This window comes from Eubalaena glacialis, chromosome 19 (genome assembly GCF_028564815.1).
Source record: "Eubalaena glacialis isolate mEubGla1 chromosome 19, mEubGla1.1.hap2.+ XY, whole genome shotgun sequence".
In the NCBI taxonomy this organism is placed as follows: Eukaryota; Metazoa; Chordata; class Mammalia; order Artiodactyla; family Balaenidae; genus Eubalaena; species Eubalaena glacialis.
Window position 1 is genome coordinate 53,068,976 of NC_083734.1, and position 23,326 is coordinate 53,092,301.

Genomic DNA, 23,326 nt, shown 5'->3' on the forward strand with positions numbered 1-23,326 from the left:
ATACATATTTTTTGTAGGTATCTCTGGCTGTTTTCTTAAGATCAATATTTGGAAATGAAAGTAAAGGGTCAAAATACATAAACATTTTTAAGCCTTTTGCATCCGATTTCCTAACTGCCATTGAGAGATATCTGAACAGCATACAGTGCCCCCAGCTGTGCAAGAGTGTTTCCCCAAACCCTTACTTACACTATATTTCATAACTTTTTAATTATGCCAATTTCATAGACCTCCCCTCAAATTGTATCTTGTTTCCATTTGCATTTATTTCATTACTCTGGACATGAAAATTTTATTGATTAGTTGTATTTATTCTTTAGTAATTTGTGTTTTCTTGTACCTTTGCCATTTTTTTCTGTTGGGCATTCAGTTTTTAAATTTACATACTTTTTCTGTATTAAAGATATTAATCCTTGTCATATATACGTCCCAGTTTGTTCTTTGGCTTTTCATTTTAATAGACTTTATTTTTCAGAGCAGTTTTAGGTTCATAACAAAATTGGGGGGAAAGTACAGAGATTTCCCATATACCCCTGCCCTTACACATGCAAAGCCTCCCCATTACCAACATCCCCACCAGAGTGGTACATTTGTTACATTGGATGAACCTACAGTGACACATCATTATCCCCCAAAGTCCATAGTTCACATTACGATTCACTCTTGTACATTGCATGGGTTTTAAGAAATGTAATATAATGACATGTATCCACCACTATAATGTTATACAGAGTAGTTTCACTGCCCTAAAATTTTTCTGTGCTCCACCTATTTACCGCTTCCCACTCCCCCCAATCTCTGACAACCAGGATCTCTGACAAAAGGATAGTGATCCTTTTACTATCTACATAGTTTTGCCTTTTCCAGAATGTCATAGAGTTGGAATCATATAGTATGTTTCCAACTCTGCCTTTTCAGATTGGCTTCTTTCACTTAGTAATACGCACTTAAGTTTCCTCCATGTCTTTTTCATGGCTTGATAGCTCATTTCTTTCTATCGCTGAATAATATTCCATTGTCTGGATGTACCGAAGTTTGTTTATCCATTTACCTACCAAAGGACATCTTGGTTGCTTCCAAGTTCTGGCAATTATGAGGGGCCACCAAAGGGTGGCATAATTTCCAGCCCTCCTCCCCCAATCCTCCCCACCGCCATTCCACGTGCACACAGCACAATTTCCGAAACCTGTACACCCTTCCCAACACGCTGTGTCCTGCTCACCCCACGGGGCAGGCCAAGGTTTGCAGAAACCAGATCCAGGATGGACACTAGCTCCAACAGAGTCTGGGGTAAAGGCTCCTGCTCCCTTGCTGTGGTGGAAGGACTGGGGCCCTGAGGTGAAGGAGCCCCAGAGAGAGGGCCCCCCACACAACTTCTGGCAGCAACTTGCCTCCAGGCAAAAGTCTGCTTAAACCCTTTTACAACTCCTGAGGGGGAAATTATTTGCATTAATTAATTGACTGACTAATTAATTCAAGACACTATACGTGGGACCTACAGCTGGGGTTCCATCGACTTACTGTTCAACTGAATCAAAAGGCTCAGAAGGAAGAAAAGCAAGAGCCAACTTAGAAGTTTGGATGTTTCAAAATGTTAGAGTCTGGCCGCAATGTCTCTTTGACCTTGAGAACCACAATTCAATAATTTTGGAGGAAGGGAATTCCCTGGCAGTCCAGTGGTTAGGATTCCGTGCTTCCACTGCAGGGGGCATGGGTTAAATCCCTGGTCAGGGAACTAAGATCCTGCATGCTCCTCGTCGTGACCAAAAAAAAAAACCCCAAAAATAATTATTTGGGAGGTTTCTTCCTTCCTGCTCGAGCTTTTTCTGAAAACAGACACTTCCCGTATATATCAGTTATCTATAGCCCCGTAACAAAGGACTCCAGAACTTAGCAACTTAAAACCACCATCTTCAGTTTGCTCACAGGTCTTCCCGTTGGGCTGGGCCAAGTCAGGCTGTTCTGCTGGGTGCTCTGGGGCTTCCTCAGGCAGCTGTCACCAGCTGGGAGCTCAGCCGGGTGGAGGGTCTGAAATGGTCTCTGTCCGTGAGGTTTGGGGACTCTGATGCTGTCAGCTGAGTCGCTCTCTCCTTGTGGTCTCTCATCATTTGTGCCTGGGCTTCCTTACATGGTGGCAGGAGTATACCAAGGGTGAGCATACAGAAGGTTCTTGAGGCCAGGCTCTGGAGCTCATAGAATGTCACTCATACCACATCCTATTGGCCAAAGCCACTCGAAAGGCCAGCCCTGATTCAGGGGTGGGGAAACAAACACCACTCTAGGAATTTGGGGCCATATTTAATCTCCAACTCTGTGCCTGACATTGCAGGAGTTGCCAGATGGACAAAGAACACACTTGCTATGTTTTGCTGTGGCAGAGCTGGCTTTTCTTATTCATTTCTGTTTTGCAGTTTGGTGATCTTCAGAAAGAAATGCTATATTTCTTAGAGTTTAGCATCTTCTCCCTCTACCTATAAAACATTTTTAACTTATAGCATATTGGGAGTTATTGCCTTAGATAAACCATCCTTATAATTTTAATGTACCACACAATAATTTTACGAACAAGCCAAATTATATGCCGCACATATGAGTATTCTTAAAACCAAATTGCTCTGCATGTGTAAAAAGATAAAAAATAAAAATTATACATATTTCAATTTTCCCAAGATTTTATTTCCATTTTTTTTCTATGACTTCAAAATTCCCAGACATTTAACACTTTCATCCCAGGCATGAGTATTAAATCTCTGTGTTTTGTGCCAGGTTTGTGCTGAGAGCTGGGGATGCAGAAGAGCAAACGAGATACGGCCCAGCAAACGAGATACGGCCCTTAACCCCATGGCAATGGGTCTTGAGGCAGAAACAGATGTGGCCCTAGGTGACCTAGATGACTGTACAGTCATCTGCTATGACAGGCCCTAAATAATAGAGAACGAAGTCTTCTATCAACTTTGCTCCAGTTTGAACCATGGAACCCCAGCTGTAGGTCCCAACATAATGTCTTGAATTAATTAATCAATCAATTAATTAATGCAAATAATTTCCCCCTCAGGAGTTGTAAAAGGGTTTAGGTAGACTTCTGCCTGGGGGCAAGTTGCTGCAGGAAGGTGTTGGGGGGGCCTCTCTCCTGGGCTCCTTCCCCGCAGGACCCCAGTCCTTCCACCACAGCAGAGGAGCAGTGGCTTCGGCCAGGACTCTGCGAGAGCAAGTGTCCATCCTGGATCTGGTTTCTGCAAACCTTGGCCTGCCCTGTGGGGTGAGCAGGACGTAGCATGTTGAGAAGGGCATGCAGGTTTTGGAGGATCGTGCTATGTGCGTGTGGAGTGGCGGTGGGGAGAACTGGGGGAGAGGGGCTGGAAATAATGCCACCCTTTGGTGGGCCCTCTCTGGCTGGGCTTGGAGGTGAGCCCGGATGGGCCGGCCCAGCTGGGGAAGCACGCCAAGCACATGCTCTCCGGCCACTGCAGCCTCATTGTTCAATAAGCAGATTATGAAATGCTGTGTGAAGCGGCATGGTGGGGGGCTGTCTTCAGACCTGCGGCTTGCCTTGTTTTGCAGACAGTCATTGCATAGTGCAGCCCTCGGGAGGACGGGGAATCCCTCAGCCTTTTTCGGTCCGAGTTTGCCGTGTGGCTGCGTGCTTCAGCTTGTCTACCTACCCTCCCATCCGGCTGTCTATCTTTACCTGAGTCTGTTTCCTGGGAGAGCGCAGATGCCCCTCAGAAATGGGAGGACCTGGCTCAGCCCACTTCCTTAGGCAGGTGGGGAAGAACTGCACACCAGACCCAGTGTTGTTCTAGAAGCAGCCAAGTTTCTAAAAAGGCCAGTCTTCCTCTTTGAGGAAGTTCCGAGTTAGAGGGATTGTGCTTGAACAATCCAGAGTAGCTTCATTTGGAGACCTGGTGCCCATCAGAGGAAGAGGTGCCTCAGGATTAATTGCCTCCGACACTTTTATGTTCTCAGCTGAAACAGGAAAGTGGGATAAAGTGATTGCAGTCTTACCTCTGTGGGATATCGGGGTTGGGATCCAGAACCGACGCTTGCCTTTACTCTGGCGATATTTTAGCAGTCATCTGCTAGATGTTACTATTAAATCTCAAGAGACAGCATTTAACCTGTGGTGTAGCTGAATCCATGTAATAAAATATTTGGTAACCGAGGAGCCAAACAAAATTATTAATTTTTTAAAGAAGCAGAATAAGATAATGGGGTTGTATTGCTGAACTTTGAACTTAGAAGCAGTTAAAGACACTGGTGAAGACGTGGGCCACAAAGCTTGGGTTCAAATTCCAGCTCTACCACCTGCTAGCTGTGTGACCTCGGACAAGTTACTTAACCTTTCTGAGCCTCAATTCCTGTTTTGTACAATGGTGGTAATAACCGCCCATTTCCTAGGATTTATTGTGAAGCTTATATGTGATAAAAAGCACATGAAAAGTGGTTAACACAGAGCTAAGTGTTTACTATTAGTATTAATAGTATTATAACCCAAATGTTTCCTTATGGAACCACTATATTTTCAGGAAAATACTGAACCAATATGAACCCAAATGGAAGCCCCACGCTGTCTAAAATGGTCACAAAACAGCTTCTTTTAGTAAGCCCTGAAAACCAGGGTGCCCAGCACTGAGCACTGTTCATTCTACACGAAGCCATGTTATTATCTTCGCTGTGCAAAAGAGGAAACAAAGGCTCAGAGAGGCTTGGTAACTTGCCCAAGGTCACACAGCAAGGGCTCAAACCCAGTCAGTAGGACCTCATCTGCCATTATGACAACCTAATATCTCTGTTGAGGTGGAACAAAATTTGATCACAAAAATGCTTTCCTATCCACATTAAAGTGTAATTGGACAAGACCGATGATAGGATTCATTTGTTCATTCATTCATTCATTCATTCATTGGTGTCCGTGGACAGCCTCTATGTGCCCAGCGTGTTCGGCTATATCTCTGAGTGTGCATGCATGTTTAAATGGTTTCCCCAGCCCTCCCTGCCCTTCCTCCATGGCTGCACAACAGAGAAACGTGTGGCCCTCACATGACTTGCTCCACCAGCTCCCCCTCCAGCGTGGACGCCCACCTGCAGTTCCTGGACAGCAGTGGCCTCCTGCAGCCCCCACGCTGGGACGAGCCGCAGCGGGCCTGCGCCTTGGAGCAGATCTGCGGTGTGTTCCGAGTGGACTTGGGTCACATGCGCTCCCTCCGCCTCTTCTTCAGGTGAGGCCCTCTTGGCCATGTCCTGGAAGCTGCCTGTGTGCCGTGTCCCGGGGGGCCATGCTTGGGACCAGCGCCCCTGCATCCCCAAACATCTGCTTCCCAACATCACTAGTCTCGTCAGCAGTGCCCCCTACGGCTGCCCCACAGGAGCTGGGTCTGGGTAGCTCCCAAACTCTTTCCTCTGCTTTCAGGGTGATGGTAAGCAGCTGTTGCTTGGAGCTCTGGTTTGGGGAAAGATGACGAACCAGGGCTACACAGAGAGCAGTTGCTGCAGGCTGCCCCTGGTCACCCACCCAGAGGCCCAGTGTGCTCAGAATAGGCCATGGCTTTCTAGAGGGAGGCACCCTTTCCTTCATTATGGGGAGCCATCCTTTTTAGTTCCCTGCCTAATGGCCACCTCATGTCTCTCTTCCTGAAAGGCAGGGTGGCCCAGCCGTAGGAAAGCACCAACAAAGACTGGTGCTTAGAAGAAGCAGGCGTGTCTCTGTGGGAGTTCCCAGACCCAGAGTCACATCCCGCCTTTCATGGAAGGGAAGCCAAGGTCGGGCGATGGCCCTGAGGCATGTGTCGTGAATTTCCCCGGAGGATTCTCCCAGAGTGCCTTCCATGCCCGATGGGGAAGCCTGCTGGAGGCGCGTCCCATCTGGGTTCAAAACCTGATTCCCCGTCAGTCAGGGCATCCACCCCCAGGACTCCCGGAGAGAAGGGAGGATATGACCTGGCAGGCAAGGGTGGGGACAGAAGGCTGCTCTGGCAGGTCTCCTGGGAGTGAGGACAATACAACCTGGGGTCTCCCAGGAAGGGAGCTGCTTTGCCTTCTTCAGCAAAGGGGGTGATGGCTTCTGTTGGGGCATAATTCTGTCCCCTTGCCGCCAGCAGCCAAACTCCAGGGGGACTTTCTGTTTCCTGCCTCTGAGGTTGGCAATAGGGGCCTCTGATTATACTTGGAAATAAAAACCCATGTTTACATATTCATGGGTCTGTTCTCTTCCCCCCTCCGATGGCCACTCAGCGATGAGGCCTGCACCAGCGGCCAGCTGGTCGTCGCCAGCCGGGAAAGCCAGTACAAGGTGTTCCACTTCCACCACGGTGGCCTGGACAAGCTGCCCGACGTGCTTCAGCAGTGGAAATACTGCGCAGAGACGCACCTCAAAGACCAGGTAGCCCGGAGGAGGGTTGGGGACTGCCCCCGGGGTGGGGAGGCCCTGCACCACCCCTGGAGGCACCTGGCTGCTGAGGCACCACACCCCCCCTCCCATTCCCCCCTCCCCTCCAACGGAGGCCCAGGACATTGGTTCTCTCCCCCCGAGACCCAGGCCTCTCCGGTGTGACCCGTGGTGGCTGGGGGCCTACAGAGCAGCAATTTGGGATTTGAAACATGTGCCCAGGCTTCTTGTAAAGGCAGTACTCCGCACTTGAAAAATCATGTTTTGACAAGGCTTCCTGCCATATTTTGCTCAATCTACATACAAATGTAATAAGAGCTCTTTAATTATCTGGTTAAGATACTGTATGTGCTTATTAGAAACGGGCTGACTTTAAAATTCCCTTCCTTCCCACAGAGCCTCCTGCTGGCTTCCCTTATTACAGTAGCATGGCTTTTTTTCCCCCCTACATTGAACAACCTTTGATTTTTGAATTAAATGTCAGCTGCAGTTTTGCCCTGGATTCGTGACTGCCCGTGGAGACAACCTGCCAGGCGGGCTCCCCGCTCGCAGAACAGCCATCCCTTTGTATGTGGCCAATCACATGTAATTTATTGCAGGCCCTCCCGGCAGAGGGAAGTTGGCCGTCCGAGGCATTAATTCCGTCTTTGCGGCGGGGCTGGAGGGAGAGTAGGGGGCGGCGGTCGATGGGAGTGGGCCGGGAGCCGGGAGCGCGAGGGGGGACCATGGTAAGAGGACGGTATTTTCATTTGAATTGTGTCTAATTACACTTGCCATTTAGGGGTTTGTATGCGGGGGAGAGGCGTCTCCCTCCTTTCGGAAGAGAGAGAGGAAGGCTTACATCTCGCGAAGAGCGCGGCTGGCTTCGAAAGCGAAGCGGCTGAGACACTGATCCCCAACTGTCCTCCCGTCCAGCAGGTCGCCGACGAAAAGACGTGCATGCAGTTCTCCATCCGGCGTCCCAAACTGCCGTCTTCCGAGACGCACCCCGAGGAGAGCATGTACCGACGGCTGGACGTCGCGGCCTGGCTCCGCCACCTGAACGCGCTGGGCCAGGTGGAGGAGGAGTACAAGCTCCGCAAGGTGAGGCCCGGTGTGCCCGCGGGGCCCGATTCAGGACCAGGGGTCGGGGCCGTGCCCACGGGCCGCCTCCGGGGGGTGCGTCCGCTGGTGCCAGAGCTGGCTGTGTGAACGCACCCGATAGAGCAATCAAAGCCGCTGCGATGAAAAAGCAACCTCCGGAGCGGGTTTGGAGGACCCCGCGTCAGCCTGTATAGCAGAGCTCGCAGCCCGCGCCGCGATTCCAAAACCGGGATTAGGCCCTGACGTGAGAACGACAGGTTAATCTGAGTGCCGCACCAGGGGGGGCATTGACATTGAAATGAGCCTGGTTTGTGTCCTGTATGGGAATGGGGGGCCGGCACTTTCCCCTTCCAAACATGTGCAAATTGCAGCGATCTGAATCAAGGCATCAGTTGTCAAGAAGGCGCAGCAAAGCCAGCAAAACACAGATCTCCGGGGATTTGGGGGTCCTTTGAGCGGCCCTGCTTTGGCCCCTCCCCAACTTTTGCCGCTTCCTCCAGGCCATTTTCTTCGGCGGCATTGATGTGTCAATCCGGGGGGAGGTCTGGCCCTTCCTGCTGCGTTATTACAGCCACGAGTCGACGTCGGAGGAGAGGGAGGCGCTGCGGCTGCAGAAGAGAAAGGAATACGCCGAGATCCAGCAGAAAAGGTGACCGCGGCGACCGGCCGGGGCCCCCACGAACCGCGGAGGGAAACGAAACCCACCCCAGCGCCGCGGAGGGAAACCCACCCCAGCGCCGCGGAGGGAAACCCACCCCAGCGCCGCGGAGGGAAACCCACCCCAGCGCCGCGGAGGGAAACCCACCCCAGCGCCGCGGAGGGAAACCCACCCCAGCGCCGCGGAGGGAAACCCACCCCAGCGCCGCGGAGGGAAATGCCATTTGGAAAGGCAATTTGAGGTGCAATTCAGCATTGATAATATGTTCCGTGACCCATAGTTTCCTTGAAAAATGGGTCTCCCAGGACCGTGAGCGATGGGGCTGGATAAGTGCAGTTATTACCCCAGCGCCCGGCCCCGGGACTGGCTCTCTTTAGCTCACATGTCAAGATTTTAGAATTCTTTTTCAATGTACTTAACGAGGCGCTGACATCCTGCCGCAGAACGCCGGGGTGGCGGGGGTGTTTGGGGGGCGCTGGGACTGCTGAGGTCTGTTTGGGCCTCGCTCATCCCGCGGCTGCGGTCAGCTCTCTGTTTGGGACCCGTGAGGCCGAGTTAATGTTTGGAAAGCCCTGTGCACCCCACCCCAGGTCGGTGGGAGCCGGAGGGTTTGCCAGCGGCCCCGGTTCCCATCTGGGAGCAGGGCTGGGCGGGACGCCCGCGCCAGCCGGGAGCGTATGTGCCGCTGGCTGACACCCCCCGCCGCGGGCGCTCTGCTCCATGCCAGGCTCTCCATGACCCCTGAAGAGCACAGAGCGTTCTGGAGGAACGTGCAGTTCACCGTGGACAAGGATGTGGTACGGACAGATCGAAGCAACCAGTTCTTCCGAGGAGAAGGCAATCCCAATGTGGAGAGCATGAGGTACCCCCCCACCCCGGGCCAGCATGGTTCCTCCCCCCTCGGTTCCACTCCCATCTGCCACCTCACCCCTCAGGCCTCAGCTGACCCTCTGGGAAGTGGACCGGCAGCAGCTTCTGCAGGGGTCGGGGTCTTTCCTCCAGGTTCAATGCCCCAGAATCAGAGGGTCGTTAGCTATTTTAGGCAATGTCAGTGGGTCTCTTATTGTCCTAGAGACCCAGGGAAGGCCTGTAGGCCCCACCCGCTGGGCATCCACCAAGCCTAACCTTGCTTGTCTCACACCAGCCGTGGGCCAGCCTCCCCCTGAGTGTCTCTGTCTCCCATTGGGTGGTCTTCTGGATGATAAAGCCACACAGGGCTGAGGCTGGCATCTTTGACGTTCTGCTACCTCCTGGCAAATAATTGCACAAAATTAGCAGCCTATGAAAACGTTCCTGGCCAGCCCACCCTTTGTCACAGGCAGTTGACAATTAAGAAAATCAGACCCACATTCCTCCTTGCCCTGCTCTCGAGGGGCTGGGCTGGTGAGTGGCTAATTGCAGGCCATTACCTTTCCCCAGGCTCTGGAGACGGTCCCAGAGCTGCCCTCCTTCCTCTGAGATCAAGGTGAAAGATGGGGGCCCGGACAGCCCAGTGTCTCCAGCCTGGGGTTCTACTGGCCTGCACAACACACCGCTATGTTGTGGCCACCCTCCACTGACCTCCCTGCTCTCTGCACTGCGTCTCCAGGAGGATCCTGCTGAACTATGCGGTGTACAACCCAGCCATTGGCTACTCCCAGGGCATGTCAGACCTGGTGGCCCCCATCCTGGCCGAGGTCCTGGACGAGTCAGACACCTTCTGGTGCTTTGTGGGTTTGATGCAGAACACGATCTTTGTCAGCTCTCCTCGGGATGAGGACATGGAGAAACAGCTGGTGAGGCTCTCAGATGTGTATGGCTTGGCTGCTGTGGGTCAGCAAGCAGCAGAAAAGCCAGGGTCAGCCTTGCCGATGGACTATGGGGGGCTTAGCCCTGGGCCTCTGGGATAGGGCCAGCTCCCCCAGGAGGGACGCATGCTGTTCCCAGGTCCCAGGACATGTGTTGCCATCCCCACCTCACACTCCTGCAGGTCCAGAGTCTGGACTGTGCAGGGCCCTCCCCTTGTGGCTTCCCACCTCCCTGCATGTGGCATCCCAACCCAGGCTCCCTGGGAGACAAAGAAGGGGGGGGTCCCTATCACACCTGACCCTGTGCTTTGTAAAATGGTTCCTCAGGTGCATCTGGGCCCCCTGCAGGGGTCCAACATAGCCAGGGTTCTGGGGCTGGGAATGGGAGGGGCTCCTGAAACCACCTCGAGGCCCACTGGGTAGTCGTCACAACCGTACCTCGAGGGCAGCAGGCTTGCTGTGCCCAGCCGGCACCCGTCCCTTCATGGCCTCCCCTAACCTACACAGACCAGGCAGCACTGAAAATTGGGAGTGAGGAGGCAAAGCTGGGTAAGGCAGGGCCAGGAGTGCGCACTCTTTCCTTACCTAGCATCTGTGCACTCCAAGCACCTGCCGGGTGCTGCTGGCACTGGGAGATGTTCTCAGGTCCCCAGTCTGCAAGAGATTCTTGGTCTGGAAGCTGACAGTGTGAGGAGAGGATGCTGGGTGCCAGGGAGTGATACAGAAAGAGCTCTGGTGATAGAGATGGGAACCAAGACAGGCATCCCAATGTCTCCTTGGACTAGGCCGACCCCACGGCACATGGGGTCTGGCCCTGGGCACTGCCAGGCCTGCCGAGACTTGGCTGAGCAGAGCTCTCTGGGCAGTGACACTGGGTGCCCCGGTCAGGTTGGTGGCCCACGTGCAATGAGGGTCGAGCTGAATGGAGGGCCTCAAATGCCAGGCCAAGGAGCGTGTCCCGTCGACTAGCCATTAGGAAGCCCTTGAAGACTATGGATGGGAGAGCAGAACACAGCAGGGGATTGGACAAGGGGGAGCCAGGAGCAGGCAGGTGGGGATTGGAAGGTGAGGGGCACCAGAGCGGGGGTGGGGGGCATCCGTGAGGGAGGGAGGGGGTCAGCTGCATGCGTGGACCCTGCTCTGGGCCACTGAGTGGAAAAACTGGCCAGTCGGGAAGGATCCTCAGAATCAGTTCCCGTGCCATCCCAGTGGCTGTCTCAAGTAGGAACAATGGGTCGCTTGTGTGGGAAGGGGCCTGTGGGTCACCAAGCCCCCACCCCAGGATCTGGCTGGGATCTCAGCCGAGCCTGCCCACTCCAGCCGAGCCTGCCCACTCCGCGCTCTCTGCATCGGCCCTGTGATGTCAGGTTTCCACGGTACCTGCGGAGGCAATTACAGGCTCTGATGTGATTCACCCCTGATGGGCTCCGAAGCACATGGCCCCGTGACTCGTTAGCTGCCGGAGATTGATTTTACAACGGTGCTGGTGAAGTCAGCAGCCCAAGCAGGACGTTGCCAGAAATAGCCTCGATCTTATCCCACGTCACTGGGTGGTGACCTTAAGTGCAGGAACTGAGCCTCTTGGGGTTCAGAAACGCCCCCTCTCTGCTCTAAATCAGCTCTGGAAGATGATGGATCTTGGTGATCAGAGCGGAAGGTGGTTGAGTGGGTGTGGGGGAGGGGGTGTTGTCAATGGATGATCTGCTCGACATCCCAGAAAGGAGGGGACGTCAGAAACAGCCCCATATGGCGCCTGAGGCCTGGGGATCTTCCTAGCCTCGGACCTGCCACTAGCCTCCTGGTCCACATCAGAGTGCTATGCTCTGCCTTGCCCTGGGCCACGCCACAGCCTCCAAAACAGTCTGAAATCTGGGCTAAACTCACAAAGACAGGTGTGAGTCAGACTTCCAGCGACAGAACAAAATAAGTGGGTTCAGTGACACGTAGCAGGTAGAGACCTCACGCATGGCACACAGGCTTTGGCAGGGGCGGAGAGGGGTGGACCGAGGAAGGGCCTCGGTGGGAGTGGGCTTCCTGGGCCAGGCAGGCAGGCGTGCTCAGGGCCGGGGGGCTAACTCATCTCGGCCTCGCCCCCAGCTGTACCTGCGGGAGCTGCTGCGGCTGACGCACCTGCGCTTCTACCAGCACCTGGTCTCGCTGGGCGAGGACGGCCTGCAAATGCTCTTCTGCCACCGCTGGCTGCTGCTGTGCTTCAAGCGGGAGTTTCCCGAGGCTGAGGCTCTGCGGATCTGGGAGGCCTGCTGGGCCCACTACCAGGTGAGCCAGGCGCGGTGCCCAGGGCTGGGGGCTGGGACAGCGGCTCCAGAGCGACAGTCGCCGTCCTGCACCCAGCCTAAAAGGAGGGCGGGGTGCCCATGTAACCGTGCGCCTCCTCTGGGGTCCCCCTCCACCATCCCTGACCCCCCGCAAGCCACAGTCAGCCCCTCACACGGCGACTGCCTTCCAGTCCCACGTGGCCAGCCTCAGACCTGCAATTCGCCTCCCAAGTAACTGAAATCGATGCAAATTGCCCACTGACTGCGCTCATTACCACGTTCTGGGGCTGAGCACGCTCCTGTCACAACCAATCAGCGTGAAAGGCACTGCGGGGCCGAGCAGGACGCCAGTGCCCACGTGCTGGAGCCAGTGCCCGCCCGCCTGCCCCCTCGGGACGGCTCAGGGAAAGGGCCCGAGATCTTGCTTCCCCCTCAGCCCCTCTGAGAGCCTGGGCCCGGCCCACTGTCCCCACCCAGGGATGTGATTTCCACTTGCCGTCCACCGTTATCAGTGTCTCCTCAACAAATTCCCCTGAGAGCGTCGAACTGGCCCTGTCACACAGCTTTAATGCCCAAATTAGCAACAAGCTGGCGACGTGAAAGGATAGGCAAGTCTCTCTGAATCCATCAGCCTTAAAAAAAAAATAGTATTGACGCATCCGGGAGGTGGCCAGGACCCTTTCTGCAAGAGCGGGCTCCATCCTCCCTGCGGTAGCCGGAGCAGCTTGGATTAGACAAACCCTGCTGATACGTGGGCACGCCCACCAGCCCTCGGAAAGGTGCATCAGCGTTTCCCCTCCTTACTAATGTCAAAGAAGGATTACGTCTGCTAGAAGTGAGTCTGAAGAAATGTGGTGCTGCTGCCACAGGCTGTCTGTATTCATCCATCCTCACCCACCTCCTGCTCCTGCTCCCACCCCGGCCCAGGTCTGGGCTGCGTTTCCTGCGTGGATTAGCGTGCTCGACGTGTACTGCAGGGTGGAATCAAGGAAGCATTGGCAAGGATGGTCCAAAACACTGGATCACATTAAAAAAAAAAAAAAAAAAAATTGTGTCTACTTTGCAAAGCCTCATTGCATGTTTTTCCAGCAGCAAGTTTGCCACCCTCGTGACATCACATTTAAGCTAATGTTACAAGTGAACTCAGAGCATTACCCAACAAATGGGGCCATTTCTCAGGCTAAATTTAGCCACATTTGGCCCCACCACTTGATCAAATTAGTGGCAGGAGATTGGAAGCGGGGGCGGGGGGGGGGTGTAGGATGATTGTAGTGGGCGTAGGCTAATTCATTAGAGTGAGCTCGTGGAGAGGGGGTGGTCACGACCAGCTGCTTTAACTTTTAAAGTGTCCCCAGAGTGAGAAAGGCTCTATTTCATTCATTTATGACACTTCTAGTTTGCCCTCAGGGGCTGGGCTGCCCTGGGCCTTGTCCAGTGAACTGGGATTAGTCCTGTACTGCCATCCAGCCCCATTTAGAATGTGCCCCATGTTTTCTGCCCCAGAGTCCTCTCTGAGAGGAGGTAGACATGCATCTTCCTCCGGCCCCCCCCACCCCCAACCCACCGCCAACCCTGGCCACAGTTCAAATAGCTGCAGGAGGATCGTTCTGAGCCACAGCAAGACCATTCCGGATTAATTCAGAGGAAGGGGCTGGGCAACCTGGGAATGGTCTCTTCAGAGTGGGTGGGGTGTGGGGTGTTTGCTGCCCATAACTTCTGCCCACATCCAGGGCTCCTCCTGGCCCTGTTTGCAAAGGAACAAAGTTCTGTCTGGCTGGGTGGCCGACGTCAGGAGACTAAACACAGGCTTCCTGGTAGTCCTTGTCCTTCCTCTGCCCCCAGAAGCAAGTGTGACTCAAAGGCGGTGTGCCCTCAAAGTGTCCGGGCCGGAGAGCGCACAGGATGTACCCCCGTCAGGACCAAGTGCCGGCTTCCTGCTGTGGGCTAGGCCTTCCTTGCTGGGCAGCCATATGAGGCAGCCTCCAAGGAAGACAGTGGAGTCCTCGATGGGCTCTGTAAAGCTGGTTAAAGGTGGTGGGCTCATCGTAGGGAGCTCCATGGGGACCATCGGGATCTGCCGTGCTCTGCTCTGAGGCTCTTCTCCCCACTTTCTTATCAACAAACCTAAGAGTCGTCTCTGGGGCATGAGTTGGGACGTTTGACCTGGAGGCAGGAGAACAATGACCAGTGGGTGGCTGCCAGAAAGTTCTCTCTCACTGGCGTGTTCCGTGACCCACTGGAGTGTGTTCTGACGCACCGTCTCTCAAGACCCCAGAATGGGCACGGGCCAGCCTTCAGAGGGGCGTGTTCTTTGCCTCTGTGCTGGAAAGCCTCCCGGAGGGCTCCCCGAAGGGTAACAGCAGCCCGTGGGTGGCCAGCTGCAACATCGCCCCTTTGTATGTCACAGCAGCCTTTGGATGGAGGTGCTCACACTGGCCATTTGCAGGTGGGGAAACTGAGGATGAAGGAGGCTACTGGGCTTGCCCAGGGCCACATGAACCCAGACGACCTCACCCCGGAGCCCTTACCCCGCACCTCTGCACTTGGCCTCTACCTGCAGGCAGGGCCTGGGGCTGGGTCAGGGGCCTTATCTGAACCCACTCTCTACCCCCCCAGACGGATTACTTCCACCTTTTCATCTGTGTGGCCATTGTGGCCATCTACGGGGATGACGTCATTGAGCAGCAGCTGGCCACCGACCAGATGCTTCTGCACTTTGGAAACTTGGCCATGCACATGAATGGGGAGCTTGTTCTCAGGAAGGTGAGTGTGGCCCCCACATGCAGGCCCGCCCTCCCATATACAGAGCCCCACCCCTTCACTTCCAGAGCTCCGCCCCCATGCAGCCCCCCACAAGCCCCGCCCTCCACATCTGCAGAGCCCTGCCCACACACAGAGCCCCACCCCTTCACTTCCAGAGCCCCGCCCCCACACTCCAGCCACCCTGGGAGCTCCTGACCAAGGCCCAGTGGTCAGCATGTCTGGCAGCTGCTCAGGGTGCCCATCAGGCCCTGGCAAAAGAGGTCTCTCTCCTCATGGACTGAACAGATTACCCGGTTTGATAGACAGGTCCTCCACCTGGGGTACCTCACTCCTAGCCCAGAGCCAGGAAAACTGAGCAGGAGGCTTAGGGAGGGGAGGTGGCCACTTTTCATCCAAAGTTAGTGGAATAAAGGGGGCCTTTGCCACCTCCCCGCTTCCCAGGCTCCTGCTGGAGACTGCTTCTTAAAGCTCTCTGGTGTCTCCCGGGGGCAGTGAGGAGGGCCTGGGGTCAGGGTGGGGTGGGTAGGAAGGGGGTGGTGGAAACAGACCCTGCAGGGCGGAGAGGTGGAGCCGTGGGGCCAGGCCGAGCCAGGGAGGGGCAGGGTGGGCCCTGTGCCGCTTTTGCCTGCCCTGTTCACCCTCCATATGAAGGCCGTTGGGGGAGCCTTCTTTGTGTCAAGCCACATGGGAGCACTGCTCCGGGAACCATGTGAGTCCCGTCCCTCAGCTGGATCATGGTGTGGAAAGGGACGGGGCAGGCAGAGCCCTCGCCCTGACCTGGCACAGGGTGAGCCCTTGGGCGCTGGCTATTGCTGCCCTTGCTCTTGGGCCACTGGCTGTCCCCCAACCCCCTCGTCACTGCCTGTCCTCTCTGTTTGCAGGCAAGGAGTTTGCTCTATCAGTTTCGCCTCCTGCCGCGGATCCCCTGCAGCCTGCATGACCTGTGCAAGCTGTGTGGGAGTGGCATGTGGGACAGTGGTTACATGCCCGCCGTGGAGTGCACAGGCCAGCACCCGGGGTCTGAGAGCTGCCCATATGGGGGCACTGTGGAGACGCCTTCGCCCAAGCCCCCCAGAGAAGGCAGGAAGGGCCCAAAGACGCCCCGCGAAGGCTTCGGTTTCCGCAGATAGGTTGGGCTCCCTGTGCTAGATGAGGGGTGAGGGAACCTCAGCCAGATCCCAAGCATGGGGGAGGGGGTGGGGATAGGCTTGGAGGGGATGGGATGGTAGAAACGGAAGGAAAATGCCCTTGGGCGGCACGAAGGGAAACTTTTCATATTAAGGACAAAAGCGGAGTCCAGAAGTGACAGAAGTGAAACCCGCCAGCTGCCCAGAGAAAAGTCACCTCCCAAAAAAGCGGGACCAGAATGCACGGCCATCCCACCTGGAGACGCAGGCTGGCTGGGTTCTCGTGTTGCCTGCCTTTGATGGATCTCGACACGTCCCAGGAATTCCTCCAGCTTCATCAGCCACCAAAGGGTATGGCCAGGCATTGGGAAAGGCAGAGACAGAAGGAGAGGTCTTGTGCACCCACCAGTGCCGGGGAGTGCAGAACAAGGGGGTCCTGTCCAGGCCCAGAGACATCTTTGCAAGCCGGACACACCCGCCTCATCAGGCTTCATTCTCTGAAAGAACCAAACATACTGCACAGCTTCTCCAGCTGCAGCTGCAAAGCTGATGTGAAGACGTCTGCCCCCCATCCCCCCCCAAAAAAAAGCCCCACTGATTTCAGGGTAAAGAGGTGTAAGAGCAGGGGGCTGGGGGCTTTCACACTGTCCATTTCAACATCCGGTCCTCTTGGTATGTGAAGGAATCTGCTGCCCGTGAGCCTGAGCACAGGCTGTTGAAGTGTTGGATTCCTCTCCCTTTGTTGGGGAATGTCTGCATTTGGCATTGTTTAAGGCCAACCTCACCAAATACTGCAACCAGCTGGGGTCTGGATGGGTTGAGGTGTGTGTGTGTGCACGCAAAATCCTCTGAAGGGAATCTGCAATGTTTGAGGGAAGGGGTACTATATTAACTGACCAACCAAAACAAAGGCACCTGAAAGTGCTAGAAAGACTCCCACTTCCCTGCAGGGCCTGCATTCTGCCATGAATGCCAGTCTTCTATAAGTCAGCTTCTCAGGTGGTTGGACGCAAGAGTGGCCACAATACAGTAGCCATCACTCAGGGCACCTCTGCTCTCTGTGTGGGAACCAGGTCTTCCCAGCAAGCTCTCCCTGCTCCCAAAGATTCTCATCAGTAGCTCCTTCTGGGATTTAGAGAAGGACAGATAAGGGCATGGGAGGGCTCCCAGCCAGTGTAAAGTGGTGGAGCCATTTGCACAGGAAGCCGCCTCTTGAACTGGCAGGAGCAAGGAGCCTGGAACCGTTCCTTGAATCCTCCTGCACATTCTTCTGGGGAGAAAAGTCCTTGACGTGCTGAGAGTCATCGTGGAGACACAGCCCGACTAAGGCTTCTTCCTGCTCTCGCTTTTCTCACTGAGAGTTGACGCTGCTGGATGGCGCCACTTTAAAAAGATGTTTATCAACAGGAAAGAGGAAGTTATCAGCCTCCTCCCTTCTCAGCTTCTCTCTTCTCCATGAGCCCAAGTCCTCCAGCAGGCAGGAGACTGACACTGGTACTTCCAAGTTCCTGGCCCCTCTGTCCAAGAGCCTTTTGGAGACACCATCCTGGAGCCCCGTCAGTGCCCAGATCTTAGGGTACTGACCATTATAGTCCAGCAGCAGGGTCCAGGCTGGATGGGGGTAGACTTCTGCTCTGCTTCTGGGGAAAGAAGATTGCCTTTCCATCCGGAGGATGGCTCCTGATCCATTACAGAAATGGCTTGAGTTACCCAGGCACTATGTTGACCCTCCTCTAGAGACCACATCCCCATGAGCAGGCATAACAGTTACCCATTGCCACAGTAATGCTACATAACAAATAGCCCCCAAACATGGTGGCCTCAGATAGCACACACTTACCTAGCACATGAGTCTGTGGGGCAGCAGCTCAAGCTGGGCATTTCTGGTCTGGGTTGGGCTTGCTCCCATGCCTGGAGCTGTTAAGTCCCAGGGGGGTGCTCACACATGTAGAAGTGTGTAGAGGTCAGACTTGGCTCTGCTCTGTGCCTCTTGCATCCTTCCCGCAAGCCAGTCCTGGCCAAGGCAAAGGTGCAGAATCAGAAGTGTACAGGTACCTTCCCAAGCATTGACAGATGCCACCCCTGCTGCCACCCCAATGGCCAAAGCAAGTCACATGGCCAGACTCAGCATCTAGGGATGGGGAAATGGACCCTCCCCTGCAGTAAGAGAAGTGACATGGCGAGGGGCTGGGGATTCAGGGAGGGGTGAGGAACTGGGCGGCTGGTACGGGGCTGGAAGAGTCTACCAGCACCACAACAAAGTCCTGGTCCAGATAACACTGTTTTGGAACTCACCTTCTACCAGGGGCGTGACTTCCCCTGAAGGGGCAGGAGATGCCTAAGAGGAGAAAGAGTGCTGCCCCCTCATCCTCTGTAGCAGAAGAACGTCCATGCATTTTACAGTACCTTGTGCCTTTGGGCTGCTGTGTGTGGGGTGGAGGGAGAGGGGTCCCAGGCTCCCTCACTTTGGAGGGTCCTGGGTGGAAAGCACTCATTCTGAACCTCCCAGCTCCCACAGCCCCTAACCCCCACGGCTCCCCATGACCCTCGCACCTCTCACCCTATGGGCTGGGTGAGGTCCCAGTGAGATCTGGGCCTCTTGGAGCAGCCAGGACCTTGAAAGCTGAAGACCTGGGTGTGTGGGCTCTGCGAGGTCTCGCTGCTCCAGAGGGATGGAGAAGGCCCGCCCCTGCACGGCTCCCTTAATCTGGATGCAATTAGAGGAAACCAGCCAAAAACCCTGGGGCAGCTGTTGCCCCAGGATTATTCCCAGCCAGCAAAAGGCATTAGGGTGATAATTCAGTCATTAGACTTTTAGCCTTCCCACCGCCAGAACGTGCAAATACAGGATAATCAGCCCAGCACGGCCATCCTCGGTGATACTGCTTATTTAACCCATTTTTTTTAAATGACACTTAATGTTATTGGCTGGGGTGCGTGTGCACGCATACTTAAAAGTTTCCCCACCGCTAATGTCTGTGCTGACGTTACATGATGTCGTCGGGGCCTCTGGGAGGAGAGGGCACCTTTGATGCGCATGTGCTGGCACAGAGAGGGCAGTGGGGCAGGGACTCACCAGCCCAGTGGGGATTCACCCTCTCAGGGAAGGGGGATGATGGCAGGATGAAGCTGGGTGTGGGGAAGGTGGGGATGTAGTGTGGTCAGGGTCTGGTTAAGTGCAGAGGGGAACAGTGTGCTATTCCAGAAGGTTCTGACTTAAGTCCCAGCAGGGGAGACTTGGAACTCACAAGTCAAGGGAATTGGAGTTCTTGAGCCAATTAGAGGGGTAGGGATAGGCAGGCTGGGAGGGGTCTCCAGCCCATCTCTGCAGAGGACGAGGGTCTGCAGTCCAGAGGGCAGTTCCATTGGCGGCCTTGGTCTGGATGCCATCAGCGAGCAGCGCCGTGTTGTCCTGATTGGCTAAGTGTCAGGCAGGACAGAGATTTTTGAATCCAGGACCTTTGAGTTTTCCGTAAAATCCTGCTGGGGGCAGACAGCTGGACAGGATGAAGATGCTGGTCCTGAAACGAGGGCAGTGGCTGGCAGAGGTCACCCAGCTCTGACCTTTGATGGGTGGACGTAGGAAATGGGGCAAAATCTGTGGACCACAGTGGGGGACCTCTGTGGCTCTCCCCTCGGTTTTTTGTGAGGTCCCGCTGAGCTCCCTTGTCTGCTTCTTGTTTGGTAGAAATAGCTGGGAGGAGGGCAGCCCCCAGGGTGGTGGGAATCTGCTCATGGCTGTGCCCTGCACCTGCGGAAGCCTCCATCCTCTGTTTGGCCTCCCCTCCCCCATGCCGGGAGGCTGGAGGGTGGCAGGAGCACCTGGGTTCACCCGGCCGAGAGAAGGAAGCCTCTTCCAGCTTGTCTGTCCAGCAGAGGCCCCCCAGAGGCTGCCCTGCCTCAGAGGAAGGAGGAGGAGTTTCCCTGGGAAACCCCACACACGTGCAGAGGTGCAGCCCTAGACCGGCCTGCAAGCTGTGCCACAAACCCGTAGCAAAGGGAAGGAGCCTGCGGGTCTGGCCTGAGGCCAGGCGCTTCCTCTGGAGACCCTGGGGAACCAGATGGCCCAGGATCTGATTAGCCCTGGGTTTCTAAGCCAGGCTGCAAGGCCGTCCCTCGAAGTGAAAGCATTCTGTCCCCGCCCGTCCTTGGCTCAGAGGGAACTGCCCCCAAAGTTGTGAAGCCCAAGGACAGGGCTCCCCTACAGAGGTTGCGCAGTGCTGCATGGAAGGAAGACACTTACCTAGGGGTCAGGAACCTGGTTCTTGTCCTGCCTCTGACCCTTCCCAGGTACGTGACCTTCCTGCCCTCTGAGCCTCAGTTCCGTCATCTGTAGAATGAGAACGGCGCTGCCCTCCCAGCCCACCTCACAGGACTGCCGTGGGGACTCTCCAGGTGAAGGTGTCATGAAGATGGTGTACCAGCCCCGGGGGCTTCACCTGCCACTCAGGGAAGAGACCACTGACCTTGGCCTTGCAGCCTTGGCGGAAAGGCGGCATGCTCCCAACCCGAGAGCTCGCCCTGCTTTGAGAGTCAGCAAACCCGCTCCCTTCTACACGTCCACTTTGCTGCATGTCCCCGACTAAAGGGGACCTCTCTGTGCCTCTTCTGTGAAATTCACCCTGTGCCACCCCACTCCTGCCATGAGGAAAACCAACCATAAGCCATGACCTTGGTGACCCCGAGAGATGTGTCTGTGTGCCGTGTGCCCAGCTCTGCATCAGGGATGAGGTCCAGGCCTCGGACCCCCACGGCTGTGAAACCCACTCAAGCGGGGGGCTGTGGCCTCCTGGGTCAGGCTGTAGAGACTGGAGAGGGGTGTCCCTGGGCCTCTTGGGGGCAGGGCGGGCATGCAAACAGCCTGCAGGCATCTGGCCGTTAAACACATTGTGCTGAATTTCTAGGTAGGAAAGTACATTTCAAGTTCAGAGATCAAGTCACTTGGTCATCTTCTTTCCAGCACCTTGTGTTAGTCAGAGGGCAGGGTTTCTGTTGTTTAAGGGAAAGTTTAATGAAATTCCCACCATTACCAAGAGATTACTGATGTCCGTGGCTAGGGATTCGTTCTCTGTATTTCATTTTGTTTTCTTTTTTAAATACAATCGCCCACTGGTCAGGCCATGCCCCAGGCTCGGGACTGGCCACCCTGACCCCTGGGGCCACGGCCCCCACTGTGCTTCTGGCTCTCATGGATTCCACTGCAAAGTAAATAAAATCATATTGACAACAAACATACGCTCTACGGCGCCTCTAAGGAAAAGGTCCGGCGAGGTTTGTTAGGTCAGAATGTGGCAGGTTCCAGTGCTGGGTGAAGAGGGCTCCCACAGAAGAGCAAGGAGGGCCAGAGGGCTGGCCAGTGGCACAACAGGCCCTGCTCTGGGGAGCCTGGCTGCAGGCCAGGGGTCCATCAGGCATCTGAAGGGGACGGGCGCTGGGCCTGCAGCGGGGAGGAGCTGCTTGCCTCCAAGGTGGAGAGGTAGTAGGAAAGTGCCTGTGAACCCCAGTGACCGGGGGCCCCAAGACCGGCCCCAGCACCTGGAAACACACAGTGTTTTATTGAGACTTGGCTGCCAGGGCTCTGATTTCAGGAAAAGCCGAAGCCTTGCATTTGTGAACTTTTTACGGAGGCAAAGAAAATGAATTTGACCTTGTTAAGGGTGGGATTTAAAGGAAGAATTCAGGCATCAGCTTCTCTCATCTCCATGCCCTGGAGCCTACTACAGGGAACACGCCCCAGGGATTACAGGGAGGTGGGCAAGGGGGCTGGGGCCTGTCCTGGTTCTCCTGGACCGTGCTGGTGGGTGGAGGGCTCCCAGCCCTAACACAGTGCCTGTGGGATTGCGAGCTGGTTTTCTGTGGTTTTGTATGTACCTTTTTGTCCTTTTGCCTGAGAGGGGAGGAGGGTGCATGTGCCGCCCTCCTGAACGTCTGCACCCCTGGGGGTCTCGTGTCTGCAGGGTCTGTCTCATCCTCCACCCACCTGGCCTTGGCTGAGACGACAGAGAGCTTTGTCACCACTTCTCTGCAGGCCAGGGGTGCCCCTGCCTGAGGCTGGCTGGCCACGTGGCCAGGAGGGGCAGCAGGCCCAGCTGATGCATCAGCTGCCGTGCCTGGCTGGTGGCTCCACTTAGAGAAACCGTCTCTGTCCTTTTGGGAGTGGGAGGCGCTGCTTCACCCTCATGCCTGGCCCTAACCTGGGATCTGAAGTCACCCCTGACGGCCGAGTGCAGATAGAGAGGGAGCTTGGAGTTCAGGGGCACCAGCCCTACCATCACCACCCTCCAGGGCACGGCTGTGGGTCAGTTCGTCCTCAGAAAGGGGCAGTCCCACCCCACAGAGCAGCCCTGCAATGGGTCGAGGCCCATTGTGGCCCCCACCTTGGGCCATGGCCCTGCCCGAGAGGGCCTTTCAAACCTGTCAGGCAGCTGGTTTCCTGGATCTGGCCCAACCAGGATACTCTACCAGGTGTTTGTCTTTGCTCTGCTCTAGTTCTCCCATAAATAACAGCCATGTAGTCACGGGCCCAGGGATGTGCTGCCCTAGAGCCAGACTCTTCAGGGTGGCCCCTGGAAAGACCTGGCCTCTGTTGTCCTGCGGTCCTGAGGGCTGGGCCTGGGAGCAGCTTGTCCGTTGCAGCGCGGACGGGCCATCTGCATGGCTCGCTTTACACCCCTGCTAACGGCAGAGACACCCCCGCCCCGCCCCTGGGGCCCATTCACTTCAGAGAGTGAGCGTCCCGTGCACCACCCTAGTCCCATCATTCCTTCATGCATCCGTTCAGCAAACGTTCAGCAAGCCCCACCAGGGAGATGGGTACCATTGTCCCACGGACCTGCTCCAGGGGCCCGAGGCTGAGCACACCAGGCCACTGGGGTTTCTGGGGCGGGCAGCACGTACTCTACAAATGCTCCATGAGCAAAACTGCCTTGCCAGCCCTGGGAGAAGCCACTCAATGTCCGCACTTTTGGGGCCCCCGGGGCAAACCTTGAACTCCCCGGGTCCGAGTGGCCTTTGGCTACAGAGACTCAGGTGAGCCAGAAATGTCACTGAGATGATTTTCTTTCAGTCAAGTTGAATCCCATTATGAGCCCTGCCAACCCAGTTAAGTCTCAGTTGTTATTGGTGTCTCTCCTTTCCCCCAACACCCACATGAAGACATGCAATGAGCAGGGGTGGGAGGGATCCCACGCAAAACGTGCAGGGGGCTCTCTGCTCCTGGCCCATGGTTGCCACTGAGACACCCTCTG

The 23,326-nt window shown here is 55.6% G+C and overlaps 1 protein-coding gene across 5 annotated transcripts in view; it reads left to right on the top strand.

The window, feature by feature from the left end:
• Positions 1 to 21,310, top strand: part of TBC1D16 (TBC1 domain family member 16) — an 83,480-nt gene extending 62,170 nt beyond the window's left edge. For 3 of the 5 annotated variants that reach the window (XM_061176302.1, XM_061176301.1, XM_061176303.1), the window contains 9 exons: positions 5,058 to 5,219; positions 6,232 to 6,379; positions 7,301 to 7,468; positions 7,969 to 8,117; positions 8,854 to 8,988; positions 9,715 to 9,901; positions 12,011 to 12,190; positions 14,806 to 14,952; positions 15,834 to 21,310. In XM_061176302.1, the coding sequence (XP_061032285.1) occupies positions 5,058 to 5,219; positions 6,232 to 6,379; positions 7,301 to 7,468; positions 7,969 to 8,117; positions 8,854 to 8,988; positions 9,715 to 9,901; positions 12,011 to 12,190; positions 14,806 to 14,952; positions 15,834 to 16,082 (1,525 nt within the window). In that variant the 3' untranslated portion in view covers positions 16,083 to 21,310. Of the gene's footprint in view, positions 1 to 5,057; positions 5,220 to 6,231; positions 6,380 to 7,300; positions 7,469 to 7,968; positions 8,118 to 8,853; positions 8,989 to 9,714; positions 9,902 to 12,010; positions 12,191 to 12,380; positions 13,176 to 14,805; positions 14,953 to 15,833 lie in introns of those variants that run through there. The other 2 variants (XM_061176304.1, XM_061176305.1) reach the window with 2 other exon arrangements.
• The last annotated feature ends 2,016 nt before the right edge of the window (positions 21,311 to 23,326 follow it).